Raw genomic sequence first — 16,235 nt, forward strand, 5'->3', positions numbered from 1 at the left:
GAGGGCACTGCGGCAGCTTCGCCGCGGCGGCGGCCGGCAGCGGCGAGATCGTCCAACTGAACGTCGGGGGGACCAGGTGAGCCGGCGGGTAGGGGGTTTGCATTGGGGATGCCGCGGCGGCCTCCTCCTCCTGGTCTCGACGGGGACTGAGAGTCGCAGGAAAGAGAGCGAGCGTGGGAGCCAAGCCTGGAGGGGAACGTGGGGGCCTCCAGGCGGGAATAACGTTGGGCGAATTTTGGAGCTGGTGAAGGATCTACTCTGGGAAGGGAAGGGCAGAAGGGCCGCTTGGAATCACCGAAGACCAGGCCCATGTGGCATAGAAGCTGCTGTCCTAGAATGCCAACATTTGCCCCTCCCCCTAAGGTATCAGGCAAGGAGGACCATTACATAGTCTTCCTTATCTCATCTCAGATTAGAGTGTATTTGAGGAATTTATTTAGAAGCCTGGCTTTGTGGTTTGGATGTTGGAGATGAACCTGCCTTCCTTTCTCTTTGGTCAAAAAGGTGTCGGTTTTCTTAGGGTTGTGTACGGTGTTCTTTTCCGCGCCTTATTAGGGGATTTGTAATTTGAAAGATTTCTGTAATGGGAGTGCAGTAGATTTGCAGTACCTAGTTATTTATTTTCAGAATTTCTTGGTGCATGGGCTTGAAGGATCTGTTCAACTTTTAGGACAGTGTGTCCAGAAACTGCAGTTTGAACATTTGCTTTTAGGAAGCTCTGGATATTGGCACGGTGTGGCGCCCTTGGAGTAAACAAACTGAAAGCGCTTCTCTGTCTGTCCGGCCTTCCGCCCCCCTTTCTGTGCCTGTTATTAAGTTTGTTGAGGGAAAAAAAAACATAGTTTTTGTGGATTTCCTATAACTTATGAGTCACTCCTCTCAGAAAAGGGAGTTTGCCAGCTGTTTGAAAGAAGGGTTAGTTGAGTTTTAGGCTTGGTAGGAAATAAACAAGGAAATGCTCTGGAATACAATGTATTTTTCTGTGCTTAAGAATATGATTTTCAACTAGCATTTTAACAGTATTTTAATGTCTTAGAACCGTAGCGACAAAGTGTCTACTGTAGTGCTTTAATCCTATACATTTGATAGCTTTCTAGAATTTAACACAGAAAACCGTGGTACTTCGTTCGTTCTTAGGGTTTTTTCCTCTTCCCCCAAATCAAAACTTCGATAATTTACAACATTATTGCAGTTGTATAGAAACCAGTCTTATGGAGATTTATGTCTCCTAATGTAAGAAACGGAGTTTTTCCTAAATTCACGTTAAAATATTGGAAGTTTGGTAACTTGTGGAATACTCCGAAAGAGGAGGCCTGCAATGTGTGTTGATTATACTGAAGAATAGCAGTATAATAATTTAAAATCCCTATACTGGTTTCTACTTGCTATTGATAGTTAATATATTTCTTTTCTTTAATTTTCTTTTCTTTTTTTCTTTTTTTTAATTTTTTTATTTTTTTGAGATGGAGTCTCGCTCTGTCGCCAGGCTGGAGTGCAGTGGCACGCTCTCCGCTCACTGCAGCCTCCGCCTCCGGTTTCAAGTGATTCTCCTGCCTCAGCATCTGGAGTAGTTGGGTTACAGGCCCGCGCCACCACGCCCAGGTAATTTTTGCATTTTTAGTAGAGACGGGGTTTAACTGCGTTGGCCAGGATAGTCTCGATCTCCTGACCTCGTGATGCTCCCGCCTCGGCCTCCCAAAGTGCTGGAATTACAGGCGTGAGCCACCAAGCCTGGCCGATAGTTAGTATATTTCTATTCAGACATTCACAAGGACATACAGTATTATTATAAAAATTAAGCAGTATTGTTATTTACTGTATGGATGGCTTAATACTGAGTGAACTCTTATTAAAGACTGCAGAATTCATTTAAAAGTTTTAACTCATAAGGCGGTTATCTTGGCACTGTAATGTTTTATCTTGTGTTATATTATTTATGGAACGTGAGCTTATCAGGTTCTAATTTTTTCTAAGTGATATTAGCAAAGATACAAAGCAATACATATATTACTGGTTTGAACAGTTTAGAAGACATGAAATTGTTAGTGGGAATGGAAACATTAAAAAAACTTCAGAAAATTGTTAAGGTAAAATAGCTTATAAAATAAGTAGTAATGGTATGGTCTGTAGAAAAAAACATCTGACTCCATATTCTAAAAATATTTTCTAGATTTGCTTTTGAATCATACACTCGTGCAGCATTTTAGAGCTAGGTAAGTTCTAGAAGTCATCTGTATCTTGTACAAAACACAGTGTAACACAGTCACTTAAGCCATTGTAAGAGAAAAATCCTGATATGATTGCTGCTGAAGTTCAGGAACTGCTGTGGCATAGCATTGAAGTTCTGAAGTGATAGAGTCAAACTCAAAAGGAGTTTGTTGGGAGCAGAGAAGCATATGCTATTGGTAAGGTCTTTCTTTTTTTTTCTCAAGAGAATAGACATCAGAATGGATATACTGAAAGGAATTACAGAAATGACTAATTTTTATAGTTTAATACTTTGTGGGTGATTCAGAAAGTAGAGAAGATGAAGTTTCATTTAGAATTGTTAATATTTGTTATTTACAAAAAGTAATGAAGTGAATTCACTGACTGAATTTGTGATTAATTGTGTTATGGGTAAGTGTGATTTTAGGCCTCATGCAAGAGAGCTGGGACTAGCCGTTGAGGACTCCAGGACAAAGAGCTTTTGAGTCAGGTATATGTTTTCAGTTCCCAGGCTTTATCTCTAACTAGCCTAGCAACCTTGGACAAATATTTTGATGCTTAGTCTATTAAAGTGTAAAGTGACAGACAACAGTACCAACCTTGTCAGATTGTTACAGGAATTTGAAGTAATAAATGTGAAATGCAAGGGTTAGTGTCTTTATCACTACTTACAGTGCAGAATAGATAGCTAATTAGATTGCTTCCAAGTTAATTTAGTAGGAGGCAAGTTGCATGAAGTATAACTGTGGATATGCAGATTTCTTTAGTAATTCTTTTGCTGAGACCAGACTGTACCTGACCCTATTCTGGAGACACTGTGGGTATGGGATAAAAAACAAATCAAAACAGAAAAGCCTTTCATGTATGTTTCAAATGATTATGCTCATCATGTGTAATTTTAAGTGTACTAGTTTTCATGAAGTTATATTTGAGACTAGTTTTGGGGCCTGATGTTTTAAAAAAATTGGTGAGGATGAGGATCCAATCCCTTTGCCCAGAAATTCCAGGTTACTAACCTTTCCCCAAAATACTGATTAAAATTGAAACTGATAATATGATTTTAAGTAGACCTTTGTGATTTTCTAAGTAGTACGTAATTTTAATTATTTGGAATACAATTGCTGAATCAGTGGTAAATATGAAAGATCGCAAGTTATAAGCTGTCCTCCTTTGGAATGAATTTGATGGTCTCCAAAACAGTGAATCTGCATTGTCGTGAATCCTTGGAGCCTTCAATTTACCACTGACTGGATTTGCTTTGATTTTGGACCAAGTCAGTTTTCTGTGACTGGGATAATCTGTGTATTTTTTATTTTTTCTTAAGAGTCTACTAAGAAATGCATTTAGGAGTATATTCAGTGTTTTCTTAAATAAAGTAGCTTCTTTGTTAATCAGATAAATGGGCATAGGAACTACTTAAAACACCTAGACTGTCCATAACCTATGAAATTCGTTAGTAATCAACTTCTATGTGTTCCCTAAAGTACCCTTTACTGTAGTTTACATTTAAATGTCTTTAATAAATGAATTGTTTTACTGTCTTTCCTTCAGTTAGCCAATGAAAGAATACTTTTCCTTACAAATTGTAAAGTTGTAAGTGGGAAGAAGTGGAGATAAACTTTTTTTTTTGAGACAGAGTCTCGCTCTGTCACCCATGCTAGAGCTCAGTGGCACGATCTTGGCTCACTGCCAGCTCCACCTCGGGTTCACGCCATTCTCCTGCCTCAGCTTCCCGGGTAGCTGGGACTACAGGCGCCCGGCAACATGCTGGACTGATTTTTTTGTATTTTTAGTAGAGACGGGGTTTCACCGTGTTAACCAGGGTGGTCTCGATCTCCTGACCTCGTGATCCGCCCGCCTCGGCCTCCCAAAGTGCTGGGATTGCAGGCGTGAGCCACGGCGCCTAGCTGAGATAAACTTTTAATTGTGATTGGAAAGCATGTTTTGGTAATAAAAGAAAATTTCTTTTAGAGACTAAGGCACTTTTTATGGAACAGTGCATACACTACTTCTGCTGTTACTGACACTGAGACTGATAACTGCTAAATGATTTAAGTGGGCAGTTTAGTGACATCTGTTTGTCAACACTAGTGTACTCTGAAAGTGCTCTGTTGTAACCATAAAATGCTCATCGTACAGAATAATCAAGTCTCAGTTTTGTACAGAACATTTAACTGAGTTTGTAGAGTGTGGTTCTGTTTATCACACATAAGTTTCAATAAACATTTACTGAGCGTGTGCTAGATGCCAAGAACAATGCTTTTAGGTCATCCCCTCTGGCTTTAAGAAAAAGCAACATATACTTTTTAAATACAAAATCCATTTCTGAAGCTGAGTTTGAAAGGTGAATGTACAGATAATCCGTTTATCAAGATACGTAGCCTCAGGTGCCTGGATGGACTTGCAAAGTTGAGAGATCCATGAGACTTCTGACACTGCTCTATATAAGCCTTGGTAGTCAGAGTTTTCACCCTGGCCTGCAATCCAGTGCTATTTAATATCCCACTTAGAAGATGGGAATGGGAAGTAGGATGCATTTTGAGGTTATGCTGAAGTGAGCAAAAAGTAAGCACCTTCCACGTTTTTGATAATTCTAGGCTGGTAATTTAGGTAATGGCAGACAATAGAGGGGTGATACAGTATATACCTGCACAGTCTGGGTGATACAGTATATACCTGCACATCCCTTAGCCATTTTGGCTGGGGCTTGGCCTTTGTTTCCTGGTGATAGTGCATGGTAACTAGTGCCACTATTCAGTCACCTTGTTTAGTTTAAGTATGAAAGATAAAAATAAATTTGGGGATTTCATATAATGCCAGAAAATAAATGTGGAGTGAAGGTAGAGGTTTGCTAGGCTGGGTGAGGTAACATTGTAGTTCAAGGTGATATCTTAAAATGAAAATACTCAGAGAAGGGCTGGACTGAGCAAGTACTGTATTGCTTTGTTTGCCATATCAGTTTACATAAATTGTTGGTTTGTTGTCCCAGTCTATTATACTGTACTTTGGTAAAGATCCTCCCAGAATTGGTGGTAATATACAAGCTTGATCAAATGACAACCTCAGAACAGTTGTATTGGCTGAATAATTTTTGAATGAATGAAGTCAGCAGTTGCAAATAGCCCAAGACTGCATATAAAGAAGGTGTTAAAAGAGTAATTTACAGTGAAATTACTATGAGCTTAAAAAGAGATAATACAGAATAGGATATTTAGAAAAGCTGTTACCTGGAAGGTAAGGCCTGAGTGGTATCAAGAAAGATGGATGGATCTTGAATTATTGGACATGAGGAGGGTGATCTAGCTGAATAAAGATACCAAAATGATAGTAAGTATGAAGTTTTTTGGGATATGAAGAAGCTTTGTCGTATGAGAGGGAAAAACCAGCATTTGTATTGGAGAGATGAGATGGAACCTGAAGGTAATTTTGAATGTTGTACTGAGAAGTTGAGACTTGGTGTGATGGGCTAATTGTTGATTCTTCAGCAGAGATCAGCTTATTGGAAAGTAGTGTTTTAAAATGCATTATATGGCAGATAACTGGTTGTTTATTGTTATTGAGAGCTGTTTGTATAATCTTAACTCTAAATTGGAAGTAGCAACATTTAAAAATACTAACTGTAATAAATATATTGTTACAGCTGTAACTATAAAACATCTTGTAAATCATTAGCCAGCATATGAAAACAAATTAACTAACACTGAAATTTCAAATCATATTCTTACTTATAATACCAGATGATTTTTAATTGCAGATTTAGTACCTCAAGACAAACTCTTATGTGGATTCCAGATTCGTTTTTTTCCAGGTATGTCTTATAATTCTTTAGTGTATATTTTAATACATTTATTTACCAAAATATAATTTTTGTCCAGTTAAATTGGTTTTTTTTTAATGGAAAAGGTTAACTCTTAAAATATATATATATATTTTAACTTGGAAAATAGATAACGTACTCTTAGTGGTCTTTAACATTTGATAAAGAATTATCACATTTGTTTATACTCAAATTTTAAAAACTAACTTTAGATTATTAATGACTTCCAGTTTGCTGAGTGGGAGAATTTCAACACTTCGAGATGAAACTGGTGCTGTGAGTATAATAATCATTGATACATATTTCTAAATTAATGCTTATAGTATTTGGTCCTAATATATAGTTACTCTAAGAATATAGGAAAACTAATATTTTAATAATCACTGAATGAAAGTGGCATAATTTTATTTCTTGTCATACGTCGTTTTTTATAATCAGAGAAGATCCCTAAATAGGGAATACTATATATGGCAATTTAAGTATTCATGATTAGAGCAGTTGTAGAATGTGAGCTTACATTGGCATTAGAAGAAATATTTTTTAGATCAATAATTGAAACTAACAGTAAGTGGATAAATGTAAATGTTATAATGTTTTTATATTAGAATATAAGAGGTTAAATTAGTAAAGTCCTACAGTTTTTTATTTTATTTTGGATAATAATCTTGTGAATTTGTTTGTACACCATTGGTACAGTGAGGGAAGGAAAGAATTGTAAAGTTTCAGTGCAAAAAATTGGTTTATCCATTTGAAGGCAACAAAGTGACCAATGGTGTTTATTTACTGTGGTGAGATTTGCAGATGAAATAAGGCAACAAAGGCAGATATGTCCATGTGAAATTATAAAAAGTTATCAGTGATCTCCACAAATCTGTGATGTTTTTCAATTTTTGATCTGCTCTAATGAAAACAAAAGAAAGAATGTATAAAGCTTAGAATCTCGTTGATTGTATATATATAGTTGATCATAGTAGGCAGAGTTTTATTACTGGCTGCCATTTCCCTTTCTAGTTGATTTACATAAATTTTAAAAGTTAAGTTTTTATGGCCAGATCTTTTGTAAATGATTCAAAATAGGTGTTGGTATACATTTCCATAAAAGTTACCAATTATGGACTTGGTGAGGTGGCTCATGCCTGTAATCCCAGCACTTCAGGAGGCTGAGGCAAGTGGATTACCTGAGGTTGTCAGGAGTTCAAGACCAGCATGGCCAATATGGTGAAACCCCCTCGCTACTAAAAATAGAAAAATTAGCTGGCGTAGTGGCAGGTGCCTCAAATCCCAGCTACTCAGGAGGCTGAGGCGGGAGAATTGCTTGAACTTGGGAAGTGGAGGTTGCAGTGAGCCCAGATCGTGCCACTGCACTCCAGCCTAGATGACAGAGCAGGACGCTGTGTCAAAACAAACAAACAAACAAAAGTTACCAATTATGTATTTTACATTTTTAAGCAATTTGTTTTCCTCTTATGTATTTTGTGGTGCTTTATTTAAAAAAAAAATTGTCATTACCTCTCCCTAGCTCTGAAGGAAATTGAGATTAGTAAAAATGTTATGAGAATAGTATTCTTTTCCACTTTCGACAGCAGAGTGCAGTACTTTTCTCAGTTACCCCTGTGTGCATTGTTAAAGTACACTGTAGTTTTAACGATTGAGCAATATGAGAAAGTATTATGTATTCATATTTTCAAAGTATTAATTGAATTCTAGACTGTTTCAGATAAAAATGTTTCCTCAGGTGTCACTTTTACCAAAGGTGTCAATACAAGTGATTTTTAAGTAAGGTTTTTTCTATGTATTAAAATAGCAGTTTAATAGTAACTATTCAGGGGAAGAAAAATACACCATCTCAAGAAAAAGACACCATCTCATGAAATGCACACAGAACTACATTCCAATTTTAGAAACATTAAAATTTAAGAGTGGAAACAAGGAAATGTAGTATTTAAATAATTCAGACTTTGTTACCTATTAGTGTTCAGATATTAAAGTTAAAAGATTAATTTGCAATTTGAAAATAAAACAGTTCTCTTTTTTACAGATATTTATTGATAGAGATCCAGCAGCATTTGCACCCATTTTAAATTTTCTTCGAACAAAAGAACTAGACTTAAGGTAAGAAATGCACTCTTTTTAAAGTAAATTCTTACAGAGAAATATGTCTTTTTAGTGTATTTTATGAAAGAAAAGTTTTTTTTTGTTTGTTTGTTTTTTTTCCCTTGAGTTAGAGTCTTGCTCTGTCGCCCAGGCTGGAGTGCAGTGGCATGATCTCTGCTCACTGCAGCCTCCGCCTCTCAGGTTCAAACAATTCTCCTGTCTCAGCCTCCCGAGTAACTGGGACTATAGGCACATGCCGCCATGCCCAGCTAATTTTTTGTAATTTAGTAGAGAAAGGGTTTCACTGTGTTGCCCAGGCTGGTTGCGAACTCCTGGGCTCAGGCAATCTGCCCACTTTGGCCTCCAAAAGTGCAGGGATTATAGGAATGAGCCACTACGCCTAGCCAGAAAAGGTTTTATTTATTTATTTTTTTTACTAATACTTTGATTAAAAGTTTCCTCACCCTGAAACTGGATGTGGTGGTACATGCCTGTAATCCCAGCTGCTCTGGAGAAGAGACTAAGGCAGGAGGATCCCTTGAGGCCAGGAGTTTGAGGCTGCAGTGAGTTTTGATCATGCCTCTGGCCAGTACTGCTGTACTATTAGCACAAATAGTTTTGAAATAGAATAAGAAAGTTTCAAGCATTTTTTTTTTTTTTTTTTGAGACTGAGTCTCGCTCTGTTGCCCAGGCTCACTGCAAGCTCCACCTCCTGGGTTCATGCCATTCTCCTGCCTCAGCCTCCTAACTAGCTGGGACTGCAGGCACCCACCACCATGCCCAGCTAATTTTTTTGTATTTTTAGCAGAGACAGGGCTTCACCGTTTTAGCCAGGATGATCTCGATCTCCTCACCTCATAATCCACCTGCCTTGGCCTCCCAAAGTGCTGGGATTACAGGCGTGAGCCACCACCCCCAGACACAAAGTTTTCAGCACTTTTAATATTAAACTAGTTATAACCAGTTTCACAAATAAAAACAATTTAACATAGTAATTGTATGTGTTTATTAAGGCTGGGGAATATTTTTAAAATAAGGACGAATTCCAACTGAAACCTAAAATGAATCATTAGTATTATAAATTCTGAATCTTCCATTTCTTTTAAATTTTATTTTCGTGTTACTTAACTTTGCTACTATGAAGTAGCATCATTTCATCTGGATAACATAGCCCTTCCCAAGGCTAGTCTTTTTTTTTTTTCTATTTTATTCAAAAAATATTTATTACATAACTATTTTATATAAGCACTATGGTAGGCACTGTGAGGTATACATCAGAAATAGATCATGCTTGCAGGGAATTTACAGTGTAATGGGGAGATTAAGATAAATATGTATGGAAATGATTATGATAAAAAGTTAAAAGCAACTAATGCCATAAAAGAATGGTTTCCATTCTGTCGTTTGCCTTCTAGACAATTTATTTGTACTAGCCTGATAGAGCCCTAATCTCTCCTTTAGTGACCCAATTCATATATATGTATATATATGAATGGTTTTTAAGTAGATAACAGAATATTTTTCACATGCAGTTTTTATTTAGACTTCTTAATGATTAAGGATAATAGAAATAAAGAATATTAGGAGAAAAATAATTTTTAAAGCCTTATGACTGTATACATGAAGAACTTAGAATTTTTTACTTTCACCTAAGATAATAATACAGGTTTCCAGTGTTAGAGAATTTGTACCATTTGTTTCTTTGTAGGGGAGTGAGTATTAATGTTCTCAGGCATGAAGCAGAATTTTACGGGATCACTCCATTAGGTATGTGCTCTTTTAATATTTGGTGTTTATGTGCTCTGTTAATATTTGATTTGACTTATGTATGAAACTTGCCCTAAATGAATTGTATTTATATCAGGTCCTGATTTTTGATGGATTTGTTCATTGCTTAGTTTTTGTGGATTTTCATAGTAAAAAGATATTGTGACTTAATTAAAATTTTCCTTTTCTTTCCTTATCCTCTTGAACTAGAGAAAATAAAAATGGAGTACTGTTTTTCTGTTTGCATGTACTCTTGACAAGTTTGCTTTGAAATGTTTTTAGTAAGAAGGCTTCTCTTATGTGAAGAATTGGAGCGTTCCTCTTGTGGCAGTGTCCTTTTTCATGGTTACTTGCCTCCACCAGGTATTTTCACTTTATTTAATCTTTTGAAAAATTCCTTCTATCATTAAGCGAGTATCAGCATATGAATAGGAAAAACTATTCCTTGATTATTGAGTTTTTTATCTGTAAGTCTGCTAGAAATGGTAAGAACTTTTGATTTTTACAGAGATTAAGTCACATTATATATTGGAGCAGGGATTTGGCAAACTTTTTCTGTAAAGAGCCAGAGAGATTTTATGAGCCAGAGGATCTCTGTGACAGCTACTTAACTCTGTTGTGTATACTACATGAAGAATAAGTGTAACTGTAACCACTACAACTTTATTTACATAAATAGCATTGGGCTGGATTTTCCGTGACCCATAGTTTGCTGACCTCTATGTTAGAGCACTGGTTGTCAAACTGGTTTTTGGCAAAATTAAGGAATTCTGCAGGGTAAGTCATTGTCACCTCAGCCCCAGTTTAGTTAGAAGAGCCTGCTTTTACCTGTGTTATAATGTACTTCTGAGCAAGATTTCATTTTAAAAAATGCTCCCCGTCAAATAAAAAAATGTTTGAAAGTATGGGGAAATTCAGTCCTAAATCAGTTAAATTAGTACGTAGTACCTAACACATAATACCTGTACCATAATTGTAAAGAGTGGCGGACAGACTGGATTAATTACCCATTAATTCGGTAACCTAAAGCTTATTTATTGTAAACAGTATGGCAGTAGCAGAAATCTGTTGACAGAATTTTGTCTTTCTCTTTGTTTTTTTCATTTTCATTTTATTTTTTAATTGTAATTAAATTATTTGCAATAATTTGCTGTATTGGAAGATGTATTTCGGCTTTAATGAAATTCACATTTTTATGTTTCTTTGTTACAATGTGATATTTTTAATTTTTGAAAGGTGAACTCAGGAATGTATTTTTCTTCTTCTTCTTTTTATAGGGATTCCCAGTCGTAAAATAAACAACACAGTCAGATCTGCTGATTCTAGGAATGGACTTAATTCTACAGAAGGTGAAGCCCGGGGAAATGGTACACAGCCTGTTCTCTCTGGAACGGGAGAAGAAACTGTTAGGCTAGGTAAGCAAAGATTACAGAAATTGAAAAAGAAAAATTATGTTTTTAGTTCTAGGTGATATTGAGTAATTACTTTTAAAGATTTTTGTCTCATCTCCTTTTTTATCCAGATTTATCATTTATATCTTGGAAAGGTCTCATTTAACACTTAATTTTTATTTAAAATACTATGGAATCTTTCGTCTTCTTTGAATCTTTAGAACAGCATTGACAAAATGTATCTGGTAAGAGCTAGAAATTAAATATTTTAGGCTTTGTGGGCCACACGTTCTCTGTCAGACCTACTCAACTTTGTCATTATAGCATGAGCACATAGTGGACAATATGTAAACAAGTAAGCATGGCTGGGTTCTAACAAAACTATTAACCAAAATAGGCAGAAGGCTGAAATTGGCCTGGGGGCTGTAATTTTCCAACCCCCAGTTTAGAATGTAAAATATTTCTTTTTCCAAAATCAACAGGATTTCCTGTGGATCCACGAAAGGTGCTAATAGTAGCTGGCCATCACAACTGGATTGTAGCTGCATATGCCCATTTTGCTGTGTGTTACAGGTAATGTATAATTAATAATGCTTTGCTTTTAGAGATGGTAGTTTTAAAATTAATTGTGATTTTATATTTTTAGATTGAAAAGCTATTTTTTTTCAGTCATCAAGTTTTTTCCCTGCATAGTTTACTCATGTCTGTGTCATCTGATTAAGGTTTAGTATACTTTTATTTTTGCAGCTAATTTGGTAAATATTTCTGGTAGCCTTTTTGTGTTGTAAACATTTCACAGACAAGTGTGGACTGTCATGAAACTGAGATATCTTGATGTATTCTTTATTGCTTATACCTAGCTTCTGAGACTGTAGTATATAATGACGTTAGACAGGATTATTAATGTGAGCTCCCTGATGGTCTACCTCTAATGATTCAGTGTTTTGTATTCTATAGCAAGGGAGAGTACATTGGTCATAATTACCACATTTTGGGAAGTGAGGTAGTAAAGCAGGGCAGTTGTTGCACAAGTGGTATAGTTTAATATCTAATATGCGAAACTTACAAAGAAGTAGTTTGGTTTTACTAATGCTTACATTCTCAGAGCCTGAGAAGCAATGAAGAATAGTGTAGACCGGTTAATTTTTTTTTTCAGTTGGGACTCTTAGTTCAAAATCACTGTATTCATTGAGAAATGTTGATGACAGAGAATGGTGTAGAAGCACAAAAGTGGTTGGAATATACTAGCTTAGATTATTATTTCATTTAATTGCAGAAAAATCAAAGATATATAAACTATTTGTTTATCACTATTGAGTTCAGTTAAGAAAAAATAGTCATGATAAGTCGAAAAATATCTAAAATGTCTTCTAAACTTTACAGATATAGTTTAAAGAATCCCAGATCTATTTTTTTTTAATCTGAATTTATGAAAGGTTTGGCATGTCTGGTAGTGCTGTTTATATCAGTAATCTCAGGTTTATATTTTCCTTGTAGTAATGATTAAGGGCTGCAGACTTTATGTTTTAAGAGTGTTTTGGCGGGGCACGGTGGGTCACGCCTGTAATCCTAGCACTTTGGGAGGCCGAGGTGGGTGGAGTTGAAGATCAGCCTGACCAACATAGTGAAACCCCATCTCTATTGAAAATAACAAAAATTAGCCAGGTGTGGTGATACATGCCTGTATTCCCATCTACTGAGGAGGCTGAGGCAGGAGAATCACTTGAACCCAGGAGGTGGGGGTTGCAGTGAGCTGAGATCTCCCCATTGTACTACAACCTGGGCAACAGAGCAAGACTCTATCTCAATAAATAAATAAATACATTTTTTTAAGAAAGAGTGTTTTGTGGATTTCTAATTTTAATTATGAAATAGCATGGACTTTTTTTGCATAATTTTTTTGGGAATGGTTTTGTATGAGGCAAGGCTAATTTGGTAAAGGTTTTTTTTTAGGAAGCGTTGTTTTGAATTTGTCATCTTATGTATTTGAATTGGGATGACTTGTAGACTCTTGTTTACATATTGTGTATGTATTTTTGTCAATAACGAATTCCAGAAGGATTGTGAAATAAGTGATTGAAGTGTAACAGCGTAACTTTGTTTTTGTCATTGTACACAATACTGAAGATTGCTCTTTTCCGGAAACACCACATTATAACGCAAAATTTAACTCACTGGGTAATAATTGTAAGCAGGATGATGCTATTACATTTTCCAGTCTTTGTGTTTGCATTGATCACGATCTTTCTTTGCTTTCACCAAGTGTCTGACATTTCAGAGCAATATACTCATGCAAAGCGATGAAGGAAGAAAATTGAGGACATATTTGGATTGCCTCACATATAGTTAAATCATTCAGCACAATGGCAATAAAAAGATTTCAAAAGAAAGAAAAATATTTAAACTGTTTAAAAGTGTAATCTTTTCTACAAGTTGTTTTTCCTCAAGTTTTTATATCAATAAGTTACAAAACCTTTAAAAACTGAGTAGTACGGTGAAGACCTGTAGGATGTTCTCCTAGCTTCACTCATTTTCTACATGGTTAGGCTTTATGTTTATGTCTCTTTTTCTTACTGAGTTTATGACAGTGTTACTTCTATTAATGAAGAGTAGTTGTGTGAATTGCTGCCCCCTTGGGGCATATATTCCACTTTAGATCTTTAATCCTTGTGGAGTTTACTTTTTGTATGTGGTAAGAGATTTAAGGATTTATTTTATTTTCTTCTCAGTGGATAGGTAATTATGTTCTGACAATTTATTACGTAAATCATTCTTTGTCAGTGAATCTGATAGCCCATTTTATCTTGCTTTATGTGTGTGTATATACTTGGATCTGTTTTTCAATTCTCTCATGTCCTTATGAAATATGTCTATTCTCATACAATTTGAGGTGAAGTATGTTCATAGTAAGTTTCAAAATCTCACAGGGCATGTCCTGTCTACTGTATTTTATTGAGGTCTTCACGTAGGAAATAACTAGACATAACCACATTCTTCGCATAGCTGTCTTAACTTCAGAGGGTTGGTTCACTAGGCAGCAGTAAGATGATGGAGAGGTGAAATAACAGAGCATATTCTTACATATTTTGTTTTAATTTATTTTATTTATTATTATTACTTGTTTTGTTTTGTTTTTGAGATTTTGAGACAGAGTCTTGCCCTGTCACCCAGGCTGGAGTGCAGTGGCATGATCTCAGGTCACTGCAACATCTGCCTCCTGGGTTCAAGCAGTTCTTCCACCTCAGCCTCCTGAGTAGCTAGGACTACAGGTGTGCACCACCACACCTGGCCAACTTTTGTATTTTTAGTAGAGATGGGGTTTCACCATGTTGGCCAGACTATTCTCAAACTCCTGGTCTCAGGTGATCCACACGCTTCGGCCATCCAAAGCGCTGGAATTCCAAGTGTGAGCCACTGTGCCTGGCCTTGTTCTACATATTTTAAATGGATTACTTATATGGAAAATTATAGAGCAAATATGTACCTTCTTTGTAATTTTTTAAAAAACAAGTGAATTCACATATCTGATTAAGAGTTAAATTCTGTAGTTGTTATAGTCATTTTTAAATATGCTGTCCTGATTCTTTTACCCTTTTTTGACATCTCTTTATTGCGTAGTACCCTAATTACTATAGAGAAAAACAACTTAGAAGAAGTAATATCTCTGTAAAAGATGAGATTATATAGTTTTTTTTTTTTTTTAAGTGAATCCAAGTTTATTAAGAAAGTAAAGGAATGAAAGAATGGCTACTCCTTAGCCAGAGCAGCTCTGAGGGCAATTCCCAGAACTGAATGTTCCTCCCCTTTTTAGACCATGTAGGGTAACTTCTAGACACTAGATGCCATTTGTAAACTGTCATGGGACTGGTGGGAGTGTCTTTTAGCATTATAATGCATTATAATTAGCATATAATGAGCAGTGAGGATGACCAGAGGTCACTTTTGTTGCCATGTTGGTTTCAGTTGTGGCTGGCTTCTTTACTCCATCCTGTTTTGTCAGTGGGATCTTTGTGACCTGTACCTTGTGCTGACCTCCTTTGTTACTCTGTGACTAAGAATGCTAACCTCCTGGCAATGCAGCCCAGCAGGTCTCAGCCTTATTTTACCCAGTCTCCATTCAACTCTGGTTTGAACGCCTCTGACATATTTTCCCCTTCCCTTTTACAAGGGTACTCTTAATCCTAAGGGTTGCAGAGGGAGAAGATTCATCTTCTGTAACTTCTGCAGTCTGAATAGGGATGATGATATTTCTGCCTATTAGGGTCTTCTGCATTCAGAGTAGAGGAATGCTCAGTCAGAAACTGTCAGTACGGTGAAAACTCTGATTTCTGACAAAAAGTGATGACTGGAAAATTAATAAGTGTTCAATTTAAGAAAGCACTGAGTAAGCTTATCTTTCATTCCTACACAAAGAGAACAACAGCAATATATTCTACAGTAGCAAGGCAAAATAAGTAAAATTATCCCAAGTAAACTAAATAAGAAGGCTTTTCATGAACTGGGAAATTGTTGCAACCAAGCTGATACGGACTTGGAACCAAGCTGATACGCTAGCCAATTCCAATACATGCCCACAATTAGAATACTGATCCAGATTTTTGTGTTACCCATGCCTCTTGTTTCTTCTGAACAGCAGCCACAGATCACTGCTTGGTCCACAGGAATAAGCAGGGTGAGTCCAAATTGCAGAAAAAACTCAAAAACCACTGATGAGACAAATCTAATAAAAGGTATACCATAATTTTTGAAACAATTTTCCTCTCTTCAGTCTTTCATTTTTACTAAAGACAAGTCGTGGTAGGACTGATTTATTTGCAAAATAAACTTTAGTCTTATTATACTTGGCCTGATTATTTGTATAAAGTGCAGCAAGAATGATTAGTTCCTATATAGGCTCTTTTTAAATTGACTTTGATGAAACTTTGATCCATAAAGAATCTCAAATTAGACTTCTTAAA

The 16,235-nt window shown here is 36.1% G+C and overlaps 1 protein-coding gene across 1 annotated transcript in view; it reads left to right on the forward strand.

The window, feature by feature from the left end:
• Window positions 1–6: 6 nt before the first annotated feature.
• The window catches only part of KCTD3 (potassium channel tetramerization domain containing 3), a 56,293-nt gene continuing 40,064 nt past the window's right edge, over window positions 7–16,235 (forward strand). The window contains exons 1-8 of the mRNA XM_011929420.1: window positions 7–76; window positions 5,963–6,016; window positions 6,256–6,301; window positions 8,064–8,137; window positions 9,828–9,886; window positions 10,169–10,249; window positions 11,164–11,301; window positions 11,760–11,850. Of these exons, the coding sequence (XP_011784810.1) occupies window positions 5,988–6,016; window positions 6,256–6,301; window positions 8,064–8,137; window positions 9,828–9,886; window positions 10,169–10,249; window positions 11,164–11,301; window positions 11,760–11,850 (518 nt within the window). The 5' untranslated portion in view covers window positions 7–76; window positions 5,963–5,987. The remainder of the gene's footprint in view (window positions 77–5,962; window positions 6,017–6,255; window positions 6,302–8,063; window positions 8,138–9,827; window positions 9,887–10,168; window positions 10,250–11,163; window positions 11,302–11,759; window positions 11,851–16,235) is intronic.

This window comes from Colobus angolensis, unplaced genomic scaffold (assembly GCF_000951035.1).
Source record: "Colobus angolensis palliatus isolate OR3802 unplaced genomic scaffold, Cang.pa_1.0 Scaffold81, whole genome shotgun sequence".
NCBI classification, from domain to species: Eukaryota; Metazoa; Chordata; class Mammalia; order Primates; family Cercopithecidae; genus Colobus; species Colobus angolensis.